This window comes from Chinchilla lanigera, unplaced genomic scaffold (assembly GCF_000276665.1).
Source record: "Chinchilla lanigera isolate Chin_1 unplaced genomic scaffold, ChiLan1.0 scaffold00010, whole genome shotgun sequence".
Lineage (NCBI taxonomy): Eukaryota > Metazoa > Chordata > Mammalia > Rodentia > Chinchillidae > Chinchilla > Chinchilla lanigera.
Window position 1 is genome coordinate 23,077,683 of NW_004955411.1, and position 27,243 is coordinate 23,104,925.

The window sequence follows — 27,243 nt, forward strand, 5'->3', positions numbered from 1 at the left end:
CTGAACTTCATAGCAAGACCCTGTCTCAAAAAGATTAAAACACCAGAAAAAAAAAAAAAAAAAAACAGAAAAGTGGCTATTCTAAGATACTAACTGGTGGCAGCGGTCAGATAAAGATAATTCTAAGACTTCTTTTGTGCCCATAATACAGTGCGTATCCTCTACGGTGAAGCTCTGTGCAGCCTCCTCCTCCATGTTGCATGGGATGGCACACGGAAAGACTGCAAGTGGATATGATATTCTATAGAGAAAGCATAGCCAAGAAGATAAGTCTTTTTAGAAAAAAAGATTTTGATGAGATTTAAAGGTAGATAGTAAACATTTCTAACATTGTTCAGCTTTGTTTATAAAAAATACTGCAAGTCAGTTTTGGTGAGTGGTAGAGATACTACCTGTGCTTCACGTGCAGTAGCCAAAAAAGTCCTGTATGCTGGAAGCTGAGTGGCTGCATCTTCTTTGTCTGGGTTCTTGTTGATGAGAAATGCCCATACACCCACCTCCTCTGACCACACAAGGAAATCAGGTGATTAAAGGAGTGATGGATGGTACGCTGAAGTTTAAATGTTTTAGGAAGACCTGTCTTATTAACACTTTAAAGCAAGTGAGCATAATATCATTAATTTTGATTAATTCATTTGCTCTTAATATAGCTTTTAATTTGTAATTCTTTGTGAATTACAATGTAATTTGGCATTAATTATACTAAATTGACTATAAGTCAGCCAATCACAATGGGAAATTACTCACAGCTGAAAGTAAAACTACAGCTCTACATCCAGCAAGGACGATGCTTAGTTAAGAGGCAAACACACTTAAGCATCCTGAGATTGACATTGGATCTGAGGACTGTAAGGGATTCTTTATTTTGCTCACTGCAGGGACTGTGTACTCTTTGGAATAAAGCCCCATATAAATCCAATAAAGGGTAAACAATAAGGTAAACAAAGATTGACTCACTAGGCTTGCCAGGTCCCCTGAAGAATACTCTTCTCATCCTGTGGGATTTTGGTAATGTTGATGGCTATATAGCGCTTTAGAATGATTAATCCCATGCCCCTTGGATTTTGGGGGTCAGAATAGGGACTTACACCCAAACTGGCCTTCCTTTCAACTTAACACACTGTGACGAGCTGGGAGATCCTCTTGTAAATCTTCTGTGCAATCAGTATCCCAAAAACATCCCTATTTGATCTGTACACAGACTGCCTCTGGGTAGAAGTTATACTTTAAAAGCTAATGTTATTTTGAGAGAAGGGCTCAGGAGATGATGGAGTGAGTGTGTGTCATTGGTAAAGCCTGCTGGAGGTGTCTGTGTGCATGCAGGAAGTAAAGTGACCTGTCAGAGCTGTCAGGCGCTTGAGAAAGTGTAGAGAGAAAGGATGGATTTGGAAAACATACGCGCTTGAACCAATTGTTGGCTGTCTTCCTTTGAAAATTGTCTTCAAAACAAAACTTCGAGATGTTACAAAAAGTCCTAAGACAGATCTGGCACTGTTCTGCTGGAAGTCTATCTATAGATGTAAGTAGGACTATAAGAACTTCGTACACTGTGAGCGCATTAGTAGTGAGAGATTGACTCACAAAATGAAGTCTTGTTCTCAGAGAATGAATTTGCTAACTATTGCATGGAAAATTTAGGCTGTTTTAAATACTCTTCTTTTCACTTTATTAATTATGTAACCTAATCTTATTGTAAAACGGCCTGCTTTATGTAAAGCGTTCACATAAGGAGGTTAAAACCTACCTTGAATCCTGAGCCATCAGTCACCTCTCCTCTGCTTTCCACTGATGCTGATCATAATCTCAGAAGACACAGTCCTGAGTACTGAAATTCAGAAAGATCAGAATCCCGAAAATCTGAAATCCCGGTCTCTGGTTCTGTCTCTGTCTCCGTCTGTGTCTCTCTCTCTGTCTCTATCTCTGTCTCTGTCCGGCTGACTGTCAGATGAATTACATATTAATCTTTGCAGCTAAAAGGCTTCCCTTTTGTTTGGTGATATTGATTTAAGTCGCATTGTTCCCATGATTGGCTAATTGATTTTAAAATTCAAAAAGAAAATAGAAGTTAGACACTGACTTTTGCCATTACAGTACAAATATATATTCCCTTCATCACTAAATTTTTAAGGATATTAGTATCTATAGTTTATTGATAAAAACAGCCATGTAAATGCAATTCTGTACTATTTCAATTTTATCAATATCCTTTTTTGCCGCATCCAGCCTGCCCAATCACAGAATGTTCATTCTCGTCTGCTAAATATTCTTTTAAATGTCAATAGTGAGTTAGTGGATTCTAGTCCCTTTCCTGCCTCATGGTTCCCAGGGTAGATTCAGGTTCTTTTCCAAAAACAAATCTTATTTGACACACACCCGTTGATGAATGAACGCCTTTGATGTTCTTAATGTTCTTATTTTTCTTAAAGAACTGTAAAGATCTGGGCAGAGGAGCTAATAGTGAGGGAAACAGCACTGAGGTTGAGCGAAAACAGTTACAGGGTTTTCCTGTCTTCGGTTTTATCTTCTCATCATTTAGAATGCCAGCAGAATAAATGGGTCTGCTAATCAAACAGCACTGAGAGGTTAGGTCATTGGAAGCCTTTTTAGTCATTTTTGTGCTTTTCAAGAGTGAATTTGTTAGAATTATGCTGAATACCCACTTAAAGCCACAGCTGATAACCCTACCTGTGTTTTATAACTCTGCACTGTCAGAACTCATAATAAGTCAAACATTCTTTCAGTGGTGCTCATAAGGGAGGAAAAAAGCCCCACAAATTTAAGAGTAATTTCAGATTGTAAATGAAAAGGAGAGGCACGACTGTTCATTTGCACCAATCATGCCTTCCTTTCATCTGCTCTGATTAGGCCTGGTGCAGTTTCATCAGACTCCTCCATCACCGAGCTGTCACTCCAGCCGTCTGTTGATTGAAAACAATCAAGGCTCTGATGGCACAATTATTCTGACCCTTTAACTAGAGGCTGCTGTGATAATGAAAGGTTGATTATGATAGTTTGTGCCTCTTTCAGTTTGCCAAGAAGGTTAATTTGGGCATCAGACGGATGTTTAATGGGCGCTTGCTGGCTACACTGAGGTAAATGAGAACGTGCAGTCTTGGATATTGCACGGATATAGTTTGGCTGTCAATCATTGTCATTTGGAGTTTGTGCCTCACACTCTGGAAATCACATTTTATTTTTTCCTTGGGATTTAATTTATTCTGTGCCCTGAGGAAGTTCTTTCACTCGGTGACCTTCACAGCAGTTTTCTCTGCCTTTTTTTTTCTTCTTTTTTTCAGATGAAGCTCAAAGGCACAACACATCTAGAAGAGCGTTTTTCTTTCATTTTCACTTAAAAATGGAAACTTAAAAAATCCATCCTTATCACTGCCTTCCAATAGAGCAAATGTTTCCATTCTGATTGTGCAGTGGGGAAGTATAAACGACGGGGATACTTTGGCCAGTTTGCTAATACAGCGGCTCACACAGCTCTGTACCATTTCTTATGCTACCCAGCAAATGTAGTGAATTCAAAATAGGCACATAGATGGAACTGAGGCGCCATTCGCTTTACATTTCCCTTACTAGCCTATCTCAGAGCAGTTTGTCACGTTTCTGCTTCCAAGCACAGCATCGTACTCTTTTCCTTCCTGGGGAAGCGTGGGGGAAGGGCCGAAATGGAGACAGATATTTGTGTCTAAAAGTACGGAGGTTATTAAGGGTAGCAGATTTCAGTTTGTATAAATGCAGCACCTACTCTGGTAACTATTTGAAGTACAGCGTAGGAACGATCTGGGCATCTAATAATGCTGGTGTTTACTGCATGTAACTAATATTGTAATGAGCTCTATCCTTCTTTTATGCATAGCTTTTAAAAAGAAAAAGTAAAAGAAAAAAATAAAGTCCTTATTTCCAGCTCCAGGCTGTGCATATAATGGTCTCATGTATTAGGTGTGTGAGAGCAAGAGTCATTGTTCTGCTTTTTTGTTTGTGTTGTCCTCATTTCCTCTCATTTCAGGGGCATATTTCTACTTCGCGGTAAACATTTTTTTTCATGTGTCAGTTGTAAAACAATTAAGTGACTAGATGTCAAAATGACAGCATAATAATGATTATCATTTTGCTTCAAGTGTTCTATTTTCACATTATCTACTTCTTGGTTTTTTTTTTTTTTTTTTTTTTTAAAAATCTATTTGTTTTTGAATAGTAAAGAAAGTCATTAGACTCATTCCGATTCACCTGAAAAGGCTCCAAAAGTGAATTAAAGCATTGAATCCAGTTCTTGTTTTCATTCAGGCTTTATTTACACAGAAATGCTGTTTCAGATGTTTACTTAAAAACAAATAATACGATTGTGCGTTGCTTCTTTACCATCCTGACCACAAAGGATTATCTGTGTCTAGCTCATTTGAAAACATAGATATAATCACCCTCAGGGATGGTTCATAAAATTATTGATTAGTTATGTCTTATTCTTAAGCAATGGGAAATAGAAAGATAATTAGGAGAGAAACATGTCAATCAAATCAATTTTTTGTAGTATTTAGAAAAGTAGTGTGAGGTTTAATTTTATTATCATGTGGTATCAGTGACAATGAATGATTTGACTTTATAGATCCATTATGTTTGTAAATTAATGGGACTTAAGCAAAGCTCGTTCCTTTTTAGGGCAAATGCATTGGGATTTCAAATCAGTGTTGGCCTCATCCTGACTGGCTTCCAGCCTCCCACCTGTGTGGTCTTTGTGTAGCAGTTTGGAGAACTCATCTCCGAGATGGATGACTTGCACCCTCCCAGCCCTCCATGACAGGTCCACCCCCCGCTCGCACCCGGACCCAGTGCATCACACCGTGCCTCCTCCACAGGGTGACCCCTCAGAAGCTCCCTCTGAGCATCTCACCTTGCACTGCCTGGCCTATGCTGGCAATTGTTCTGCTTCTAGGGTTGGGTCCAGTTCTTGGGTCTGGCTATTTCCTCCTCAGTCCTTCCATGTCTAACTTCAAAGCTCCGTGTGCTCTTCCTCCTAATCTTACAGAGAGTCGGGTCTGTGGTTTCTGCAGATTTGCCTCACTGTTCTCTCATTTGGCACACACTCAGCGATTGGCCCCTGAAACGAAAACACAAGCCTTCCCTCGCCTGTCGCACAGATTAACTTTAGTCCTAGCCACTGCCCTCTACTTGTTCCTGCATCTATTGCAGTCCTTCTTTCTTCAAATCTGACATTGTTGAGCCACTAGTTCTCCATCTCGGAGCCATCTCTCCTCACCCATGTTCCCTGCACGAAGGCCACAGACTGGCTGTCCTGCCCACACACCCATCACGACTAAAGCTTTTCCAAGTCTTTCTGATGCTTTCATTCTGACACGCCTGATTTCTGTTTGGAGAAGCACCTGACATTTATTTATTTCTAATGGTCCATTTATGCCCCACACTATTTTATTTGACTATTTATGGGCTTAAGTCTCCTCTGAAATTTCTATTTAGCCTCAAAAAAATGTGATAATTATAATGAGGAGTATATTTTGTGGATAAAGATATTTTATGCACTCACACTCAAAGGTATTGCAAGGCGGAAATAGAGTATTCATTTGTCCACGCTTGTTTGTATTATGATAAAATGAAGCTAGACAATACAGTGTGAAATGTGCTCTCTAAAGATCAGTAGCCAGTAGGCAGACTGAAATTCACACAGCAAAGGCTGTCACTGGCGATGGTCCTTTGCAATCCATGGTGGCGTAAACTCCGGCTGTCCTTCCCCAGCCCCAGAGCCAGCCTGGTGCCTGCTCTGCGCTCCATCCCCTGAGAGGGGAGTCTGGCCCCTGGCAGTGTTTTGTCTTCTGCCTCTTGGGTTGATTCTTCACTCCGATCTCTGGATTTCATACATCCCAGTGTTTCAAGTGACTTTTGAGAGTTTTTTCTTTTTATTTTGAGGCTGCCAACATTAAATGCTGAAATGTAGCTTTGGTATTTCGTGTGCACCTAAATTCATCCTAATATGAATTAATCAGGGAAGTTAGGTTGAGCCTGTGAGGGCCACTTGGTCATACTATTAAAGGTTTAATTTCAGGTAGGGAGCACATGTGCCCACTATTGGCTCATTATTTGTAAATCAATTCACAAAGAAATATTCATAGGCTCAATGCTCTCAGGATGCTCTAGGGCATGTTTACAAATTAATCAGTTCTTTAACCCTGTAACATTTATAAATGTGCTCACACCATTGCAAACACCCATGAAATGACAACGTGGAAAAGCATGTTCTTGCATGTGTCTGAAATCCATGTACAAAGTACTGAAACTTGCAAGTTTGCAGGATTTTCCCCCTTGAATTCAAAATGCAGGAATATGATTTATAGGGAAATATCAAGATTCTTGAGATCAAGAATAAACCTTGAGTTTGATAGTATCAACAGAGCTTGCAGTTGAATAGCAAATACGAAGAGTGTGTCCGTACTGCTTAATCTTCTATCATCAGTAAAACTTCTGGCACATGGTGATCACTGAAAAAATTGAGGAATGGATGAATAAAAAAGCTGAAAGAAAAGATTCATGGTAATATAATTTTCCTACAGAAGAACAAAAGCAGAGCATAAGTAATCCACTCAGATAATCATTATTTTAGATTTCTAAAACCACATGTGTGTGACTATACATACATATATACACATATACATACATATATAAATACATACAGAATTTGCCAAAAATGTATACATACTCCAAGAAAAGAACAAATATATATATATATATATGTATATTACATTTATTGAGATATCATAAAATCAATACTTGCTACCTTTGGCCTCTAGTAATTACTAGAGGTACTCAAAGTGGTGGCCGTTAGCTTCCAGACATTTATTAGTACAGTGAACCCCTGTTTGGATAACCTTGGTCATTGAGATCACTGAATATGAATTTTCAGTTTCTTCTCTAAAGAACAGCAATGTGTAGTGGGTTTTCTGTGATACATGACATCCTCCATGTCCCCCATGTAAGAATAATACCATCTGTTGAAAAAACATCACACTACTGTATTTTTCTTTTTTCTGAGGTATGTATACATTTTGGGGTGGGATACACACACATTTATACACATATATGATATATACATATATGTTGAGTTGACATTTTGATATTTAAAGGAACTCATATGTATACAAATTCATGTTTTCAGTGGGAGACTCAAGGATAGACAGTATATACTGAGCATTATGCAGAAACTGCATTTATCTTTTGTATTCAGTTATTCATGCTGATCTGACTTGGGTTTTTACAAAGCCATAGAACTTAAATTACTAGGTTAGAATTCCTTAATTCATTTCTGTGAAGGTTGGCCCCTTAGTAAGGGGTAGTTTATCATCTGTTGTGCTACCATGCTTTTATTATCATCTTACAGCATGCGAAGTATTTAATGCTGTGTAATATTTTTTATAATCCACATTAATCTCTCAAAATTTATTGTTTTACATGATGTTGTTTTATATAAAAGTAGTCTGACTATGATGACTTTGTCATGAGTTGAAAAGGATAATTGAATTGAGGAATTGCTCCGTCACTTGGTGGCATGTTGCCATTGTATTGTCTAGGTATTGTCTGTCACAGTTTCCCAAACACTTTCACATATATTATCTCACCCAGTCTTCTAGAGAACCCGATGATGTAGGAAATACCTTCGTTATTTTATAGATGATGAAAGCGAGTCTCAGTGTGTTGGTGTTTTTCCCTGGTAGTACAGATGTATTGCTATGGAAATATGTCTTCTGACATCAAGTCCTGCTTCTTTCTCATTATTTCACATTTACCGTGAGGAGCATGTGCTAATTAGCGATAGAAGAAAGCATCAGGATTTTCCTTTCCATTCCAGCTGACTTCCCCTTGATAACACATCCTCATTACATGAAGTAGCTGGGAAATAATTTGAGATGCTCTGACCCACGTAGGACACTCTAGTCCCTGTTCGTCAGTGGAATACAGGAGGATTTTCTTCTGTTAACCAAATTGGTTTTCTCTCATTTTTCAGAAGCGTCCCAAAAATATAAGCTTAATGTCTTACTGACCATATGTAAAGTCCCTTTAACATGCAATAGAAACATGTTATAGAAATATAAAGGACACTAACATATTTAGAATCTTGTGGTGCTAATCCAGAATCATGTAATGTTCTGAAGCAGTCTCATCCATTGACAACTAGACCATGAGTATTGTCTTTTGGCTAAGAAATGGTTACCAGGCTATTAAAAGGCAATTACAGGATGTTATTTCTGTAATTGTTTATGTGTTCAAGTATGAGGTAACCAGGAATGAGTTTCACTTTCCCTGCAGCTTCATTGGCAGGGGTGATTTGTGTTTTATTGTCCCATTGGCCATTCTTACCATTTCAAAAGTTTTGTATGCACTATAATTGGCATCCTATATTTAAAGACAGTCTAGAGATAAAATCTGTGTGAACAGTATACTGCATGTTTATATTTATATATAAGATCTCATCTGGGATTTTAAATAAGTAGTACCTGGAAGCAGTCACCATAGAAATTTGAAGTGTATGTTCTTTGGTTGACATTATTTAATTTTACAAGGGATGATATCTGTTACATTGGATAATACAATTTGGTCACAGTCGTTCCCAGGAAGAAAGACACTGGTGTAAGCCATTCTCAACATGGGAGCCTATATGCACACAAACGTTTATATGCATGTATGCGAATATATTTTTAGTGAGTACAGAATTATAGACAAAAAACTCTTTGTTTTTCTAGAAAAAAAATTATAAAAACTCTTCATGCTATTGAAACCTGTGGGCTGCATACTAGCTGCAGTGATTCATTTTAGTTGCCTGCCCCACCTAAGGAATTCAGGAGGATTCTACTGTAGAATATTTTGGATGGTTCCTTAGGTGACATATATCCTAGAGATAGAAGGCACTCTCTCATCAGTTCACCAATTCATTCATTTTACGAGGAGGAGCTAAATGACTGGCCAAATGTCACCCATGACCTTATGCTGCTCTTTTCTTATTGACTTTTGGAAGATAAGCTCAATTTGGTACACATTTCATAGGCAGAAAGGATGAATATCATAGGATACTTACTTACCTCTTTTCCTATCTTTATTTTCTTTTCATCTGGAAATATAACTTACCTTTTAAAAAATCTTCTTGTGTTATGAGATTGAACCAATTTAAAACAGACCAGTTTTTGTTTACCTTCCTAAATATCTGGAACTTAAATGTGAAAGGCCTTAGAGTGTCTTTCATGTAGTTCCTCTAGTCATGTATTTTTATTTTCATCTATGGGTAAGAGACCTGTTTAGTATCAAAGATTTTTCTTTTAGAGCCCTGTATAAAGGTGATTATCAGTGCATAGATTTCATGTAAAAGGTGAAAATAAGAGCATTTATCAATGAACTTCCACAAAAATTTACATAAGCAATAGAAAGACCAATCATATTATCACATCTTCTAGGCTGAATATTACTTATAAAATCTGTCAATTTTTTTTCTGACAGTATATGATTTTAGGCCTCATGAGACTTGATTCTTTTGAAATATTCTTCTTCAAGGGAAAAATACACTATTTCTGTAGTCAGCCATAATGGTTAATGTGCAACCTCCCTTGAAAAATCTGTTTTACAAGCAAAATGTTAACACAGTTTTAATTATAGCACTCGAGTGAGCACTGTTGTAATTTGTAATGTTCCTCCATGGTAACATTTTCATTGTTCTGGTAGAAGAGAATATTCTGACCCTGCATCCCTACTTCCTGGTGCTTTTGGATTATGTGAGCACAAGATTTGGTGTACTGCTTTATTAGCATCAGCTTTCTTTCCTGTGGAAGTCATTCTGGTTGAATATGTCACTATTTGTACCTTGCATGACTAACATTACAGAGGTGACCTGGGTATAGCATGGCAAATCTCAATACCTGCTCACTTACATGAAACAAATTTTTCACCCTTACAGTCCAAAGTAACTACATTAATCTTAGAGGGTATCATGTTAGAGTTTTGTTTATTAGAATTCAAGGCATTTTAAAATAGTACATAAAGTAATGTACCTTAATCTACATATAACAATCATTGAACTTCCCTTTGAGGATGTGGGATTATAGAGTGTATGCTTGAGAGTCTATTTAGAAAGGAAAAATTCTACCTCTGCGTTGTTATTCATTCTATTCAAACATGCTGCCTGTCTCCACACTCCTTGTTGCCAGATGCTCCTTAATATTCCCAGCTCTTCCGTGGAGGCTCAGAAACATCAGTTAGTGATTTACTACTGTGCCCTTTCTCTGTTCAGTTCTGAAATTCCAGAAGTATGGGATTTATGCTTCTTGGGCACTGAGGGAAGACTGACGCTCTGGTTTATCTGAATGGGGTGTCAAGCCTGGCAAGGACTTAGCAACCTGTCCCTTCACAGCATGGGTTCCTGCAAAGAGAAGGGCTCAGTTTGTACTTTCAGCAAAGCTATCTACAACCAAAATTTAGATGGGTGAATAATAATAGCTGCCCCTGCTCAGAGGGGCAGAATGAGGGTATGAACAGAAGCACCAGTCACTGTTACTCAGCTTGGCAGATACATTCTGTGATAAGAGCATTCTTTTTGATGAAAACAGAATATTTGTGCACCCAAATGCAGAAGTAATCATCCCTTCTGTCATACAAGTCTTATCTTTTGTTAGTGTTGTTCCAAAAAATTTGATCATTTATCTGAGGAGAGCCTGCTCTGTAAGGACACTTGTGATATATATTTACAAGGTATAAAGGCACTTTCATGGAAGAGAGATGTTCTGGGATTTGGGATAACTTCCTAATTGACATACTTTCTGGAAATCCATGAGGGTAAGATTTGTTATCATCTTAGGATTGCTTTAAGTTTTATAATGCACACATATGGGCATAAACTAGCAGTTAGGCTTCAAAACTTCTTTAAAAGGATCAGTTGTGTTAGATTTCAAAACAGCAACTTGAGCGTATTGGACATGAACAGTAAATGACCACAACTCAAGGATTTGATATTTTTGGAAATGTAGCATTTGTCCATATAATTGATATATTTCTGAAATGCGTATGAGTACATTGTGTAGGTTATTTTTTCTTTTCTTATGGTGCTTGGGCTCAAACCCAGGCCTTTGCTTGTGGTAGGCAAGGCCACTATCACAGTGGAGCCACACTCCTGGCCCAGTTACATTTGTTAATTGTACTAGAGTAACATTTACAGAATTTAGGATTATATACTATTATAGTTACTCTTATATACTATGAAAGAGAGCAAGCTGAGTATATTTGGTGCACGCCTGTAATCCCAACACTCAGGAGGCTGAGGCAGGAGGATCTTCAAGAGTTTGAGGCCAGCCTGGGCTACATAAGCAAGTTCAAGCCCAGCCCACACTATATAGTGAGACTCTAACTTAATAGATAGATAGATAGACAGATAGATAGATAGATAGGAAGGAAGGACTGGGGATATAGCTCATCCTGGCATTCACAAGGTAATGAGTTCGCGTCCAAGTACCCCGTTCAAAAAAGAGCAGTCAGTAGAGATATCTTAGAATACTAAAAGCAAATGTTATCCTTTCCATATTATTTCGAGCCATCTTTAGTTAACAAGGAATAACCTAGGATTAAAATTCGTATTCTGCATATTCCCATAAAAAGTGAAACAACAATTCAAGCCTCACAGTATGTTCTTTTTCTAAAATAGTTTTTTTTAAATTATAAGCTCAAATAGTACCATTAAATATTTGTTGTATATTTCTGAAGTAATCCTTAAGATTCATTGAAAACTACTGTCATCCTATCTGGTAATAAAGTAATAAAGTATACCTACTTTTAAAACAGACTTTATTTTTCTAATTCAAGAAATACTGAAGTTTTATATATATATATATAGTTTTATATATATATATAAAATATATATATATATATTTATAGTTTTATATAGATATATATAGTCTTTTTGAGACAGGGTCTCACTATGCTGGCCTTGACCTCACTTTGTAGCCCAGGCTGGCCTCAAACTCACAATGATCCTCCTGCCTCAGCCTCCCAAGTGCTGGGATTACAGGCGTGCACCACCGTGTCTGGTGTGAACTTATATTGAACTTGAGTATATTTGGCTGGATTGTACCTTAAAATAATTATTGACAGAAGAACAGTGATAAGATGATGTAGTAGAAAATGCATTGTTTAGTTTAAAAACTGGGTTCCTAGTTGCAGCTTTTCCACTAATGAATTGCATGACTTGGGTTAAGTCATTTATCTTGTCTGGATTTTATTTCCACCTGTAAAAGTGAGAAACTTGAACAAAGTGGATTCTACAGTTTTCTTCTGGACTGCAAGTTTTATTATTTATTTGTAAGCTTAAGAGACCACAGTGTTGAGCTGTCAAGAATCTCAAACAGAAGTGGCAAGCACCAGGACTGTGGAAGAGGAAATCAGGGCCTACATCTCTAAATTCAGTGCACTCTATGAGGCATGGTAGATATTAGAGAGCTTATAAAGGTCTCAGGAGAAAGAAAGCCAAAAAGATGAGATAAAATAGGAAACTGAAGCCCATGTTAAATAAATAAGTATACAAAGGAATTTGTATTGTTTGCTCAAGAGAAATTGAAGAAGTAGCCTAAGAACAGTTGTGAAAATTTTTTCCATTTGTGCCACAAATATTTAGAGCTGTCTGTGTCCGAGTACTGCCCTATTGAAAATGAGATAGATGAGTTGGGTTTGAATTAAGGTCCAGCTAATGCTTTTTCTATAAAGAAACAATCTGTATTGGGCTCAAATGAATTGAGTTAGGCAGGGTGCACGAGCGAACTCCTACCGTTCTTAGACATGACAATCCACTGTCTTTCACGTGATGTAGGAAAATCTTGCCTAATTATCATGTTTCCTAAGTGTCCTTTGTTGTGCTCTCCCACACTGAATCTGTATTTTTTTTTTCCCTCTTAATACCTGTACCAAAAGGGTGGAAGATTAGACTTTGGCTATGTGCTTCGTTTTCTTTCCCCATTGCAATAAGGGAGCAGAATAGCAGTGTGATGGAATGAATAGGACAGGATAGGAGTTCAGCCTCTCCTAAGGTATCCTTTCTTTTTGTAGTGTCGTCATTGTAAAGCTGCTAGTTTGCAGAATAATCTTTTTCAAGCATAATTATTAAAACAAGCTACAGAGCTAACTAAGGGTACCAGGAGGCCTCAGTGAGGACTCAGTCTCCTGGTTTTGTATCTATGCCCCTCAAGTAAGTACCAAAATTCCTTCTACCTTTCCTTTGATTGATGGCAGTGAAAAGTGCCCTGGTTAAGTTCAAAACATATGAAGTATTTCAAGGTGGCCTGTTATTTTGAATTTTTTTGGCTATTTCCTTCATTATTCGACTAAATAATAATTATTCTTGTTTTCAGTGGTTTTTCTCTTTTGTTTTTTTGTAAAAGTTTTTACTTTTTTATTTTTATTTTTTAACTTTAAAGACAAAAGAACCAAAATATATTAACAAACATGCAGACATAAACAAAATAATAAAAACAGTATAGAATTTCAGACAAGCTGATAGGAAATTAACGATGGTTGTCATATTACACACTGTTATTTTCAAATTGGTTACTCAGATAAATAAAGATAGGCATGTAAGATTGATCAAACAATTAAACATTAACTGTTCCTTTCAGGAAAGCAATAGACATTGGTAGTACAGTTATCTTAGCTATCTTGTGTGTACATATATACAAATTTTTCCCTTCTTTCTTTTTTCTTTTCCCTCATCCCAGTCATTCTTTCCTTTTGAGCAGTTTCTTTCCCTTGAACAATATCTATTGTACTTTCTAGATTTTATTCACTCTTTCAGCTTCTTACACTATGGAGACAATATGATGTTTACACATGTGAGTCTGATTTATTTCACTTATGAGTATGGTCTCTAGTTGCATCCATTTACCTCTAAAAGCCTCAAGTTTCTTTTTTTATAGCTGAGTAATATTCCATTATATAAAAATACCACATCTTTTTTATCCATTCCTCAGTTGATGGGCATTTGGGTTGTTTCCATGATTTAGCTATGACAAATTGCACTGCTATAAACATGGGTGCACATCTATCGCTGTGGTATGATGTTTTCAGTTCTTCTGGGAAAATATCCAGAAGGGAAATAGCTGGGTTGAATGGGACCTCTAATCCTAGTTTACTGAGGAATCTCCAGACTGATGTCCTCAATGGTTGTACCAAGCTACACTCCCACCAACAGTGGAGAAGGGTTCATTTTTGCTCACAGCTCCTCCAGCATTTGTTATTGGTTGATTTTTCGATGACAACCATTCTTCTGGGGTGAGATGGAATCTCAGTGTTACTTTACTTTGCATTTCTCAAATGACTTATGTTGTTGAACATTTTTTCATTTATTTATTTGCCATTTGTATTTCTTTCTCTGAGAAGTGTATAGTCACCTCAGATGCCTATTTTTGGACTGGGTCTTTGAATTTGGGGGGGGGCTGATTTTTTAAAATTCTTTTTATGTTCTAGATATAAGTCCTTTGTCTGAGGGACAGTTGGCTAAAATTTTTCCCAATCTATGGATTTCCTTTTTACTCTGCTGGTGATTTCTTTAGATATGCAAAAACTTTTCAAAAAGATGAGATCTCAGTTGTTGATTCTTTGAAGTATTTCCTGTGCCATTTGGTTTTCGTTCATGAACTCTCTGCTACCCCTATGTCTTCAAGGTTTTTACTTACATTCTCCTCCAACAGATTTAGTGTTTCTGTTTTAATATTGAGATCTTTAATCCACTTTTACTTTAGTTTGGTGTATGGTGATAGACATGGGTCTAGTTTTAGTTTTCAGCATGTGGCGTAGCCAGTTTTTCCAGCACCATTTATTAAAGAGGCCATCTTTCTTCCAGTGAACTTGTTTGGCCCCTTTGTCAAAGATAAGGTGACTGAGTGTGTCTGTGGTTGTGACTGCATCTTCCAGTCTGTTCCACTGATCCTTAGGTATGTATTTTTTGCCGATACCATGCTGATTCATGTTCTTACTTTTTTAAGAGAGCACAATAATACCTTTACATGTAATATTATTGCAAAAGTGCAGAGTATTTATATGTATAGCTGATGTTATGACACAGGAAGAACTGATTTATGATGAGCAAGGAAAATAATTAAATGGGCAACACTATGCTATGAAAAGAGGCTATGGTGACATGGATATTTATCTAATGTTTCTCCAGTGCTGTTTTCTGTCGTATACTACAGTATATGAAAGATGCAGAGCTGTAAGGATATAGAATGCTGAGAAATTGCTTAGAGAGCAAAACAGTGTCAACTAGAATTACTCAACTAGGGGCGCTATCAAAGGTTGTGTTTCAGAAAATTGTACCTAGTGCATGAGAAATGACCTTGAACCGCATGACTTTATTCCTAGAACTTCTGAAGGACCTGTGGGCAAAGAATGAAAATTCATTCATGAAGTTGTTGAAGTATCTCTCTAGAGAAATAATTGGAACCCCTTCCCTTGAAACTTCTGTCTTTAGGGCAAAAAAAAGAAAGAAAAAGAAAAAGAAAGACTGGGATGCCACACGTGAGAACCCTCCCTTCTTCTGGCAGATACCTGGTGATTGATGGGTTACATTTTTCTTTTGCAGCAACTTTGATTATTGCTGATGTTACCATACATAGGTTTTTTTCCCATCAGGCTGATATCTTATTTAAATTTAGAAAATGCCATCTTCTGTAAAACATCAAAAGTATCATTCACCTTCCCCCCATAGTACCCGCCACACTGGTAACTAAGGGCATTCCTTTGTTGTTGTTTCTTTTCCCTCTGTATTAATTAAGAGATGCACTTCACTGCATAGAATTGAACTCACTTCATTTAGAAGCTAAAGAACAAGCACAAAATGCACCTTACCATTTGAAGCCATTCTTCAGATGAATACAGAAACCCTGAAAGTCTGAAATCATTCAGTGCCTCAGAAAACCTAGTGATTCTTACTGGAAGACAATCTAGATCATTGTGCCAAGGGGTAAGGATCTGAGAGTACTGCATTTCCTGGTCCTTGTTAATGGTGACCAGGCATCCTCTGAACAGGGGAGCCCAGAGCCCAAATTCCATGAGTTAGAAACCAAATAAAACACAATAAGAATTATTTAATATTCAAATTCATTGCATTTTTCTGCTAACTCTCTCAGATTCATTTTAGAAGTTCTACCTGAATTAGGTGTTGCTAAGAATAATTTGTATCAAACATATCGAGTGGAAAGATTAGGCATACTATTTTATCCTAGTACATGGAGTCATTTGCCAAACTTAAATATTAAGTCACTCTAAATTACTTCATTGTTTCATAAATGAATTTCTTTTTTGATGGCAGTTTAAAATTAATGTTTAATTCTGTTATTTTTACTTATTGAACTTGTTTTAGTTTTAGGACACTCTTTGGCTGTAGCCAAAAGTTCTTTTGTTCTTCAAAAAGATCTGAAAGGGAAAATAGATGGGGATTATATTCTGCTATTTTGTCCATAATACAAAGATAAACTCCTCTATATCCTGCTTGAGAAAATGACCCTAAAAAATTGTCAGCATCTTACATGCACAGATAACAACTATCTTCAAGGTGAAAACTGAGAGGAAAAAAATAAAATTGATAAGCTATAATCTTACTTTTTCCTTTTTTTTTTTTTTTTTTTTGCTTCCTGACTGCTCTACCTACCAAAGAGGTGGGGGAAAGTCGTTTTTCTTTCTAAATCATTCTACTAGTGTCATATTGATTTTCTCTCAAGTGCACCCTGTGGTCCCAGATGATCACGTATTTTCTTACTTACTCATATTGATACAGCACCTTGGCTCACAAGTTGACATATATTACCTGAGCTGTGACGGCACTGCTCACTGTTGGCATTTCCTACTGGTGGGGTGTACTAAGCCTCTTATGCAGGAAAGATAAGACAACAGGCTGGTTCGCAACAGTATTTTCATTATTTGGAAAGCAAATCCTGTTCACCCTAAATATAATTAACCGCCATCGGGGTTGCTTCACATTGCTCCTCACTCCTGTAGCAATGAGTTCTTCTGTGTCTGTGCTGATATGGGAAGAAAAAAGTCCCTTGCTTAAATATCAAAATATTCTCCTACTATAGTGGTTTGTAGCAAAACTGGTATTAATTGCCTGAAAGAATACATGGTGACCTGCCTGTATGCCACTGTGGTTGTGCTTTCTTTTTTCCTCTTTTCCTCTCATCCCACTTCCCTCTGTTTCAGCTAGCTGTGAGGTGGTTGGAACATAACTGCCATTACCAATACATGGATGAGCTTCTGCAGTACATCCGCTTTGGCCTCATGGACGTGGATACTCTCCATACAGTTGCCCTGTCACACCCCCTGGTCCGGGCGAGTGAGACTGCAACAGCCCTTGTCAACGAGGCCCTGGAATACCACCAGAGCATCTATGCACAGCCCGTCTGGCAGACCTGCAGGACCAAACCACGCTTCCAGTCAGACACTCTGTATATCATTGGTGGGAAAAAGCGTGAGGTCTGTAAAGTCAAGGAACTTCGCTATTTTAATCCTGTTGACCAGGAGAATGCTCTCATAGCTGCTATTGCCAACTGGAGCGAGCTGGCTCCCATGCCAGTGGGAAGGAGCCATCACTGCGTAGCAGTCATGGGGGACTTCCTGTTCGTAGCAGGAGGGGAAGTGGAGCATGCCAGTGGCAGAACGTGTGCTGTGAGGACTGCTTGTCGCTATGACCCCCGCAGTAACTCCTGGGCGGAGATAGCACCTATGAAAAACTGCCGGGAGCACTTTGTATTGGGTGCCATGGATGAGTACCTCTACGCAGTCGGGGGCAGAAATGAACTACGGCAAGTTCTGCCTACAGTTGAGCGATACTGCCCCAAGAAGAACAAATGGACTTTCGTGCAGTCCTTTGACCGATCCCTTTCATGTCATGCTGGATATGTGGCTGATGGTCTTCTTTGGATATCAGGTAGAATGTACCTCATATGTTGGATTTATCACAAAATTCTCTCACTGTGGCATAAATTTAAAAGTGAAGCTGTGGTAGTGTAGCCATGTATAATTAAACAATTCAGCCAACAATGGTATTTTTAGCTCATGATCATTTTTTGAGTGCCTGCTCCAAACAGAACAATATAATTGAAAGTGTTTGATCTGTGACTTTCTGAGTGATCAGTGATAAAAAAATTCAAGATGTAAATTAATGGCTCATCACACCTGTTTTTCTTCTATTGTGTACGTTACTAGCTTTTGATTGTTCTGCAGTTATATGGCACACTTTGTGGTTTATCTGGGTCCTTTCCTTTTTTTTTAATTCTTGGATCCCTGGCTAGGAGCCATTTTTTCAAAGATAACTCAGGAGAAATAAGAGCTCAGTAAATCCATTTTGCTGGGTATAAAAATGGGTATATATCCGGGTATTACCTGTGCTGTTCATTGAAGGAAGGAATTTACGTTACTCAAACAAAGCATTTGTATTATCTGTAAGTAGTATTACTCATGAAATCCTAATCTTTCATTCCTATTTACTTTCCCTTTTTCACTGATTATTTTGAGATACAGCTTGAGCTCTAGTTTACATTAGCTCAACTTTAGTTTACTTTAGTTTCTGTTGTTTCCTTTTTAACCTTTTACTTACGGAAAAAGTAGAGATGAGTATACTGAACTTCCCATATCTGAGTAAACATAACTCCAGCTTCAACCATGAACCATTCATCGCTAGTCTTGCTTTATCCCCACCTACATATCCTTCCAAACCTGCCTACAGTTTTGCATGTACAGGAGTCTGTGAGGCATCTGTTATCAATATCACAAAATCGACCTGTGCTTTCAATCCGTTGTGCATAAATACTTGAAGTGCTGTCCTCTGAAAGGCTTGTCTATTGGAGAACAAAGTTGCATCTTCTCTCACATGGAGGGTAAATCCCCATACTGTAACTTCAATGGTACTTGGACTTTTGGGTTATCAAGGGCAAGGAGGAGTAAGACGATAAATAACATAAATATTATTGGTAGCTGTACTGTTTGTACTTGGAAGAAATAATCAGTTTTAGGAGGTAGATGTTTCTCAGCTCTGCTCAATAATTATCTCGTTTTTTTTACACCACTTTTCTGCCTTGCTTTAAATTTGTTTGTACTCCATTCACTTTTTTTTTTCTGTTGTCCTCATTAACTAGAGAGACAGTGGCAGGCTTGTCTTTTATGGGTGGTTCCTCAGTTATTGGTAATTCACTGATTTTCATTGTTGTGACCTGGGTTTAAGTGCTCAATAAATTAATGAGTGAAATTAATGAATAAAGGTAAGATAGGAGTAAGGAAGAAGATAACTGATAACCCAGTAATTACTGGTCCTGTATACCAAAGTAACATTAAAAATGAGTGTGTATGTTAGTGTATATAGATACATTTAGATAAAAACCTTATTTATCTGGTGATATCTTCCTTGTTCTTTAAATATGTATTTGAACAGTTAAGAAAACAACCACCAGGACTCTCTCCTGTTGTTTTAGCTGAAGAAACTTCAGACTGGCTACAAATAAGTATTTCATAATACAAACAATGGAGTTGTACTTTTTGGGACAATAGAAAAATGATGGATTTATGAAATGCAATTTATATTTTCTCCCAATTTACATTTCTTCCATTGACTTATTTGATTATATATATTCTCCTTGTACTGTATTCCTAATTTTGGCATTGTACTTCTTAAATTTTGTAGGAATTTCTCACTAAGATTATAACAAATATTCCTTGTTTGGGGCTGTAAAAACTAGCTTCTTAAAAAATGCCAGAGTTTCCCTTACATAGTCTCAAAGATTTGACAACTTAATACCTTTTCGGACAGGCTTAAGAAAGCACAGAAGCTCATTTTGGACTGGCTAGATTGATCATCCTGGAAATAAGTTGACTGTTCTTTCGATATGGGCCTATATATTTCTTTGTCCATTTTATTAAATCGATCAGCATATTGTATATCTTTCTCTGTCTCACTTTGTCTCCTTCTGTGAATGGAAATACATTTTCTTTGTTCTTCCTTTGCATTAATGTATGCAGCCTGTGTTAACCATACTTAATGAAAACAATATCAATTTCCTCAGGTCTGTTTCTCCCTACTGTGTACTTGAGAGGAGAAACTCACTTTCCTGGGTGCAAGACAATACTTGTAATTGGAAAGAAGAGGAAATCACCAGTGACATTTCTAATACCTTCAGTCATCTTCCTCTTTCCTCAGGCCCAGCTTATAATAAATCAATTGTGAATCTAAACATGAATGGGAAGGGGTGCCCAGATTTGCTCATAGGCCCCTTTAAAAAGGCAGGTATATATTACCCTTCCTATTTCTGATTTAGAAATGTTCACTGGATTTATTGGAGCAGATGAACATATTTGAAGCTAATCTCATCATTGACCAAATACTCAAGTATTTCCAAGTTAATTGATGGGGGTCGAATATTGCATCATCCTGGTACTTCACAAGCACTGCCTGAGGAGGCAGTAGTATAGATTATAGAATGTGGATTTTAGAGGCTTAGTTCTGTTTCGTAGAACACACAATGAATATTGCTTTAGAGACTCGATATTTCCATCATACTCACTCCCTCCTTTTCCCCTTTCCCTTTTTCTGTTCATTTTGGGGTCAAGGCATCTTGAAAACTTTCTGTAGTTTTTAAAGTGTGACAAGCCGAGAGGAATTCAGAAAAATCACGCTATATGGCTATATACATTAGCATTTAATTTAAGATGTTAGAGATGGTCACATTTTACAGGCTCCTGTAGCATTTGACATTGTGACCCAATTCACAAATGCTGCATCCCATTTCAATTTGAAATTCACAGTATTGGAGTAGAATAAGCATTAAATATCCTGCAGCTGTGTTTTAAAATACACGGTCTCTCTTGTAAGGTATAGTTTCCAAACTACTAAAAAGCTCCTTTTTTGGTGAGGAAAATGTAATCCTGAGCTCATCTTGCAGCACAACTTTTTATTTTTATCAAGTGGCAGCAAGATAATGAGGAGCTAGGTGCAAAATTAGCACTTTAAAACAATAAAAATAAGACAAATGCTATTGCATTTACTCAAAAGCAATATATTTAATGCTTTCCTGATGTTCTGGCGAGTGCTATATCCTTGTATAAAGCTTGGCCATAGATACAAGGTTAATTTTGCAAACACTTCCTACCCTCTGGGAGCTGACAATCAAAGTTTTTCAGATATTCCATTAAGGAAAGAACATTTGTTAAAGCTTCTTTAACTTCCTACAAGCTATGTTTGTTTTCATCGTGATTAACTTTATATAAAGCTCGTATTGATCTCACTTTAAAAACTTTAATTTATTCAAATCTACTAAAGGGACTTTGGATTCTCTAGTATCTAGTAAAGTTAGAACAATGTAAAATTTCATTAACATTTTAAAAATATTACAGTTTTAGCTTTCTGTGCACAGACATTATTCTTCTAGCATCTAATTTTTTTTTTTTAAATAAAAAAGATTGGGAACGGCAGATTTTGCGGAGGTGGAGCTGTGGGGTGCGAAGACAGTGGAGTGGAGTGGCACACGTATGAAACTGCGCCACTGCAGTCGAGATGCTGAGCGAAGTTCCTGACCTTGTACATCCTGTGTCAGGCTTATGCTGCTGTCGCAAAGTAGTCTAGTGAATATGATAGCAGAAGTCTGTGCAAGGTCCAGAGGCAGTGTGATGCAGGGAGTAATTATTACAGGGGACAAGAAAGGTAGGATAGCATAATTTGTCTCAGATTGTTGGTTACTTTGTATATATTCATTAACCCCTACCTGGCCTTCTGCCTGAACTTTATGGTCCAATCATTTCAGTAATTGTGATGCTCTTTGGCAAATACAGCACTAGCCCAGTGATCCACTTTGTGCTGGTATCATTGTTCCTCAGTGTGAGTGGAAGGGAAATTGGTTTCAGGACACACATGCATGCATGCGCATACACACAAACACACTATGGACAAGAAAACTTCAGCTGCTCACGATGCTTCTATGAAATTGTGTAGTATTTGCATATAACCTGTGCACATCACCTCATCTACTAAAATGCGAACACTGTATAAAGAGTTATTTTACTATATTATTTAGGGAATAATGACACAATAAAAGTATACATGTTTAGTGCTGATGAAAAATTGTTCCCAAATATTTTGTAACTGTGGTTGGTTGAGTCCATGGACATGGAACCCATGGGTACAAAAAGTTGAATCATACCGAGGCCCCTTCTTGATTTCCTTTGGGAGAGGCACTAATAGGAAGTCGTGTTGGGCTATCTGCTCAGCTCACCAAGCATGGGACCCTCTAGCACTCCCTGTGCATTGCTACTCTCCTCTCACCCACTCTACTTCACTGGATCTAATTTCACTTTCATCAAGATCCCTTCCTGAGACACTCAGGGAGGACCTTGCCTTCCGTTTCCCAGAGCAATTGTGAGCTAATAGGTGCATGCAGTGGACAGTGTGAGGAGACACACAGGCATGAAATGGTCTGAAAATAGGTCAAGGGCAGAAGTTTGGGAAACACTAGCAAGGAGGGTGTTGGGCGGGGGACTCAGGAAGAAATCAGAAAATGAGGGCTGGACGAAGTCAGAGGAAGAAGAGGGGTGCTCAGGGCCCAAAACCAAAACAGAAAGTGCAGTGTGTGAGACCTGTTCGATACCACACAGTCATTAGAGTCCAAAATATGGCCACTGTGTTTTACAATCAGAAGAATTTCAGTGAAAGCAAAAATTAAGTTTGCAATTTCCGGGGAGTGGAAGAAAGTAGAAGCTAGAACTGTGTCGTTTGAGGGGTGACTAGAATGGTAAGAGAGGAGACACCACAGATACGAGCTGCACCAGCAAGAAATTGGGATAAGCTCTCTTGACCTTGTGTCATGGACAGTGTATCATTTAACTTCATCCCTGAGCTTGAGTTTATCAAGACACTTTCCAATTATTGTCTGGCTCTTTGTGGACTCCTGCCTACAGGAATAGAATTGGTTATTTCTAGACATACACATTTTCCCACAAGAGACCCACAGTGTTTTCATTAAAAAGGAGGGGAGAAAAGAGTAGAAGGTTAAAGAGGAGAGACAAGTTTAGCTGAGAAAAGGGCATAATTAAAAAAAATAAATACAGGGACAAGTGAGAGGTTTTTTTAAGGATGCAAGTACACTAAGCACATTTACAGGTAAGGAAAGAAGACAGTAAAATTGGAGATGGAGCGGAGAGGGGCTTCCGTTCCGTTGGTAAATGCTGAAGGGGTCTCCTAGACAGAGATGCATCCTGGGGAACAGTACTGACAGCAGACACATTGTCCTCTGCAGGGAGTCAGTAGAAGGATCGATCTCGTACAGAGGAGAGAGACCCTTCCAGCGCTAAGCCCAGAGGGAAGGAGATAATGATAGGTGTGAGCCTGGGTGCCACAGCTGAGGGTCAGGAGCCGAGGAAGGTTCCTTGCTGACCCAAGTGAGAGACATAGTGATCTTATGAGACTGTTACATGCTAAGACTAGGTAGAACGTGACCTTGGAAAACACCTCCAAAACAAAACATCAAGGCAAACAACAGATTTTTTAAAGTTCAGTTTCCAAGATCATACTAAGACTGAAAGCCAAAAAATTATGGTGGTCCAGCCTGAAAATTTCAGTTCTACTGTTTGGTGATGTACAGCAGAGAACTGGAAGAGGCAGGTGCTTGGATTCACTTACGATAGATTGTTAGGCCATAGCCCAGGGGAGCCTACCGGAGGGAGTTTGGTAAGCTCGTTTCCTGCCAAGAGCCAGGGCCTGAAGGTTCACTTCCAGAACAGTTTGTGTCGTGGAAATGCACTGTTTGTTGCCTCAGTAGGCAGCTGTCACATGAGAAAGGCCTTGTAGATGTTTGCTGCTTCATGACTTGACATGTCCGCTTAAAAGTTTCTAGTGAATCGGGATGCCCATGAAGAGTTAAATCATTGTTGCTTGAAAGTCTAGCAACCAGCTTCCCCTAGGAGTTACTTTATTTCTTCTTTCCTTTTACCCAGACTTTACTGTCCCGCCTCATCTGAAAGAGATGAAAAGAAACCCACACCAAGGAACCCAGATAGAAGTGAACTATTCTACATTGCTTTCAAAAGAGCCAAGTGGTTGACAGGAAGAAAGATCACCTACATTTTCCAAAAATATGTGAGAGTTTTCATCCTAGACTGACTTTCTTGTGTCCCCAAGTGTAGTATTTTGTTTACCCTCACATTACTATCTAGAAAATCAAGCTTAAAGAGGTTAAGTGACTCTCTAGATCACATACTAACATTTCACAGGTAGAATTTGAATTCTGTGTCTCTGGCTTTCTAAAGCTAGTTTTTAATCTTTAAACTGCTCCTAGGTACCAGCTGTTTATTACTACAGCAAAAGTCTGAAGAACACAGGCTTAAGGAGAACTTCCAAGTGACATGCAGGTGAAAGCAAATGATGCACACAATACCTGGAGATGTGTTTAAAATCAACAGTAATCTGATTGTAATTGTTTAACTTTCATTTTTCTTAGGGCACAGAATTAAGAAAGATCTTCTTTTTCATGGTCCTATACTTTAGCTTCTAAAAAAACCCCAGCAATATAATGTTAAAATGTAAAAAGAAACTTATTGATAATATGGAACTATTCAGAATACATTGGCTTTGGCCAGGGATCTAGCTCCACAGCGCAGTGCCTGACTGGCAAACACAAGTTCCTGAGTTCGAGTCCCTGTACCAAAAGTAAATAAATAAATGGTTTGGATTAGAAAATTATTTGGAAGGAATTACATAGTGTCGTAATTAAAGGCCTTTAAAACTGGTAGTTTAAATTATTCAAAAAAAAAGTCTAAAGTATTGACTCCAGAATTTATGGAGAGAATTATCTTTGTTTAGGTGATCTATTTGTGTCTATCCAGATGGGCCTGGAAAAAGGGAGGAGAATAAAGCTAGATTGCTTTAGCTAAGAATATGTGAAATATATATATTTTTATTCTGAAGAGAAGATGGCTGAAGCTACATCAGGAAGTTAGGGAATGGTAGAAAAATCTGGCAGGAGGAAGATGAAAGATTCCGTAAAACATTAGCAAAGCCATCAGAGACGTGCCAAAGTGAACTTGAGAGTTTAACCTTGCTAGGAATGTTCAGAAATCTTTGGGGGCAGGATTCTGACATTCTACACAGTGAGGAATGGAAGTTAGAGTAACATTTTCTTGACGTTTTGCAGGGCAGGTATCCCTATTTGACTTAACGTTCTGCTAGCTTTACCTTTTCACTTATTTAAAACAACCCGGGGCACATACTTTACCTATGTCTGGGTTATAAGTTGTACCTGCTCACTGTAGATGACATAAAATATAATTCTACATTTTTCAAGTACAGTGATGCTTTATAGATATTTTGTAACTTTGAGGAATTCTTTGTGGGTTGAATATATTAATTACTCATCCATTTGTGAGTCCCTTGAGTATGACAGAAATAATATGAATACTAGTTTTAATTTAATACATTGATTAAATATGCTTCAAGATGCTAATTTAGTACAAAGATTCTTGGATTTAATTGTTTATAGAGCAATGTAAACACCCTAAAATAAGGGCAGCTTAACTTCATTTAAAAATAGATAATAAAAGATTATTTTTGCATTTATTATAAGTATTCCTATGGTATCATATTTAGGGGTAATGGTTTAGCTCCATAAAAATGGCTAATATGAACTGAATGCGAGGTCATTCTTGAGGAACTATAGTATAGTTGTAGCTTTTGCAGAATTAAGCAAGTTTATAGAGGAAAAAGTGTAAACTATTTAAGAAGGAAAACACTCTTGGATACTGAAACTGTCTAGTGTTTCTGGTGATTATAAAAAAGAACTATAAGAAATCAATTTCCACCTACAAAATTTGTTTACTCAATATTTCACACAGTCACTTGTACGTTTTATGTAATAGTAAAAAAACTTTGATGAAATGGCTACTGTATTGTAGTAAACTTCCCTTTATGGATTGCCTGTGTCCTATGCACGGATTCACCTAAAACTTACACAGAGTATAGTCATCTCCACTTAGCATAGGAGCAGCCTGACACTGGCTGTGGTAAGTGGCTCCCTCAGGGACACAATGACAAAGAGCTCTTGTTAATGCCACAGCCTGTCCTGAAACTCTTCCTCTAGACCATTGGAAAGCTGTGCAAACCTCCAAGAGTTGCGAAGAATTTAAGATGGTTTTCCTCAATACTGAATTTGCTAACAAAATTCTCATTTGGAATAGCCTCTAACGTAAGAGCATGGATATGATTGGTCACTTTTGTTGTATCCTCCTCCGTCTTAGTTGTGCATTATTACTACCGTATTGGGAAGCATGGGCTTCTACGGTTGGAGGTGTTTTCTGTCTTTAAAAACCAAATCAACAGGGCCATTAGATTTGACCTATTCTCACCAAAGTATAATGAGAGCAGTTTTCCTACCCCCTTCTTTTTTATAGACACTATCAGTGCTTTTAAAAACAATGAGTTTTGAGAACTGGTGATCTTGGTAGCAGAGACAAAGGTTGCTTGTTTGGCATTTACTCCTCAGCCTCTTACTGGTCCGTATTCATCCGTTTGTCACGGCATTTTGTAGGGAGCTGTACAGGAAAGCTTAAGAAAAATGCTGCACTCTTGTCTTGATGATAGAAATCATTTCTCACTACTAGCATAGTGGTAACTTTTCATCCCTTTTGGCAGTTTTTAAAGACTTATTTGACTTTGGGGGAACCTGCAGTATATCTCTAAGTAACAGTTCAAAAGTATAAGACAAGGCTGCTCATTTTCAATTTTGGCTGAAAAGTCTTAACTTTGTAGCACTTCAAAGTTAGAGAAAACTTGGTTTTAAAAATGGATGCTGATATGAGATGGCATATTTAATGACAGATATATCTATAGAAAGCTGTTAAGATGCAGATTATCCCCCCTGGGGTGGGGGAGGGAGATCAAAACTGCCAATCTATAAAATATACTCGATAGAGGAAGGCATGGAATCTATCTTTGCAAGTGCTTTGATTGCAGGGGACAGTATAGCAGCATGTGGCATCATAACCCAGAGCAGGCAAATCAGCTTGATGACTTTCAAAGCCAGGAATACCGCTGCAGGCAAGGGTACTCCAGTGTAGGAGAAATTAAAACATATAGAGACTGTTATTAATTCCATATCTATTTTTGTATAGTCAAATCTGTATGCAAATCCTTAGCATCTCATTTCAGCAGATTAATCTAAAAGTGAGGAGCGGTATGTGAAG

General features: G+C 37.8%; 1 protein-coding gene across 9 annotated transcripts in view; it reads left to right on the top strand.

Annotated features, from left to right (window-relative positions):
* The window catches only part of Klhl32 (kelch-like family member 32), a 196,728-nt gene that overhangs the window by 154,107 nt on the left and 15,378 nt on the right, over nt 1-27,243 (top strand). For 7 of the 9 annotated variants that reach the window (XM_005377793.1, XM_013510927.1, XM_013510928.1 and 4 more), the window contains one exon: nt 17,230-17,956. The exons of 1 other annotated variant lie outside the window; for it this stretch is intronic. In XM_005377793.1, coding sequence (XP_005377850.1) covers nt 17,230-17,956 — 727 coding nt within the window. The remainder of the gene's footprint in view (nt 1-17,229; nt 17,957-27,243) is intronic. One more of the 9 variants, XM_013510931.1, reaches the window with a different exon arrangement.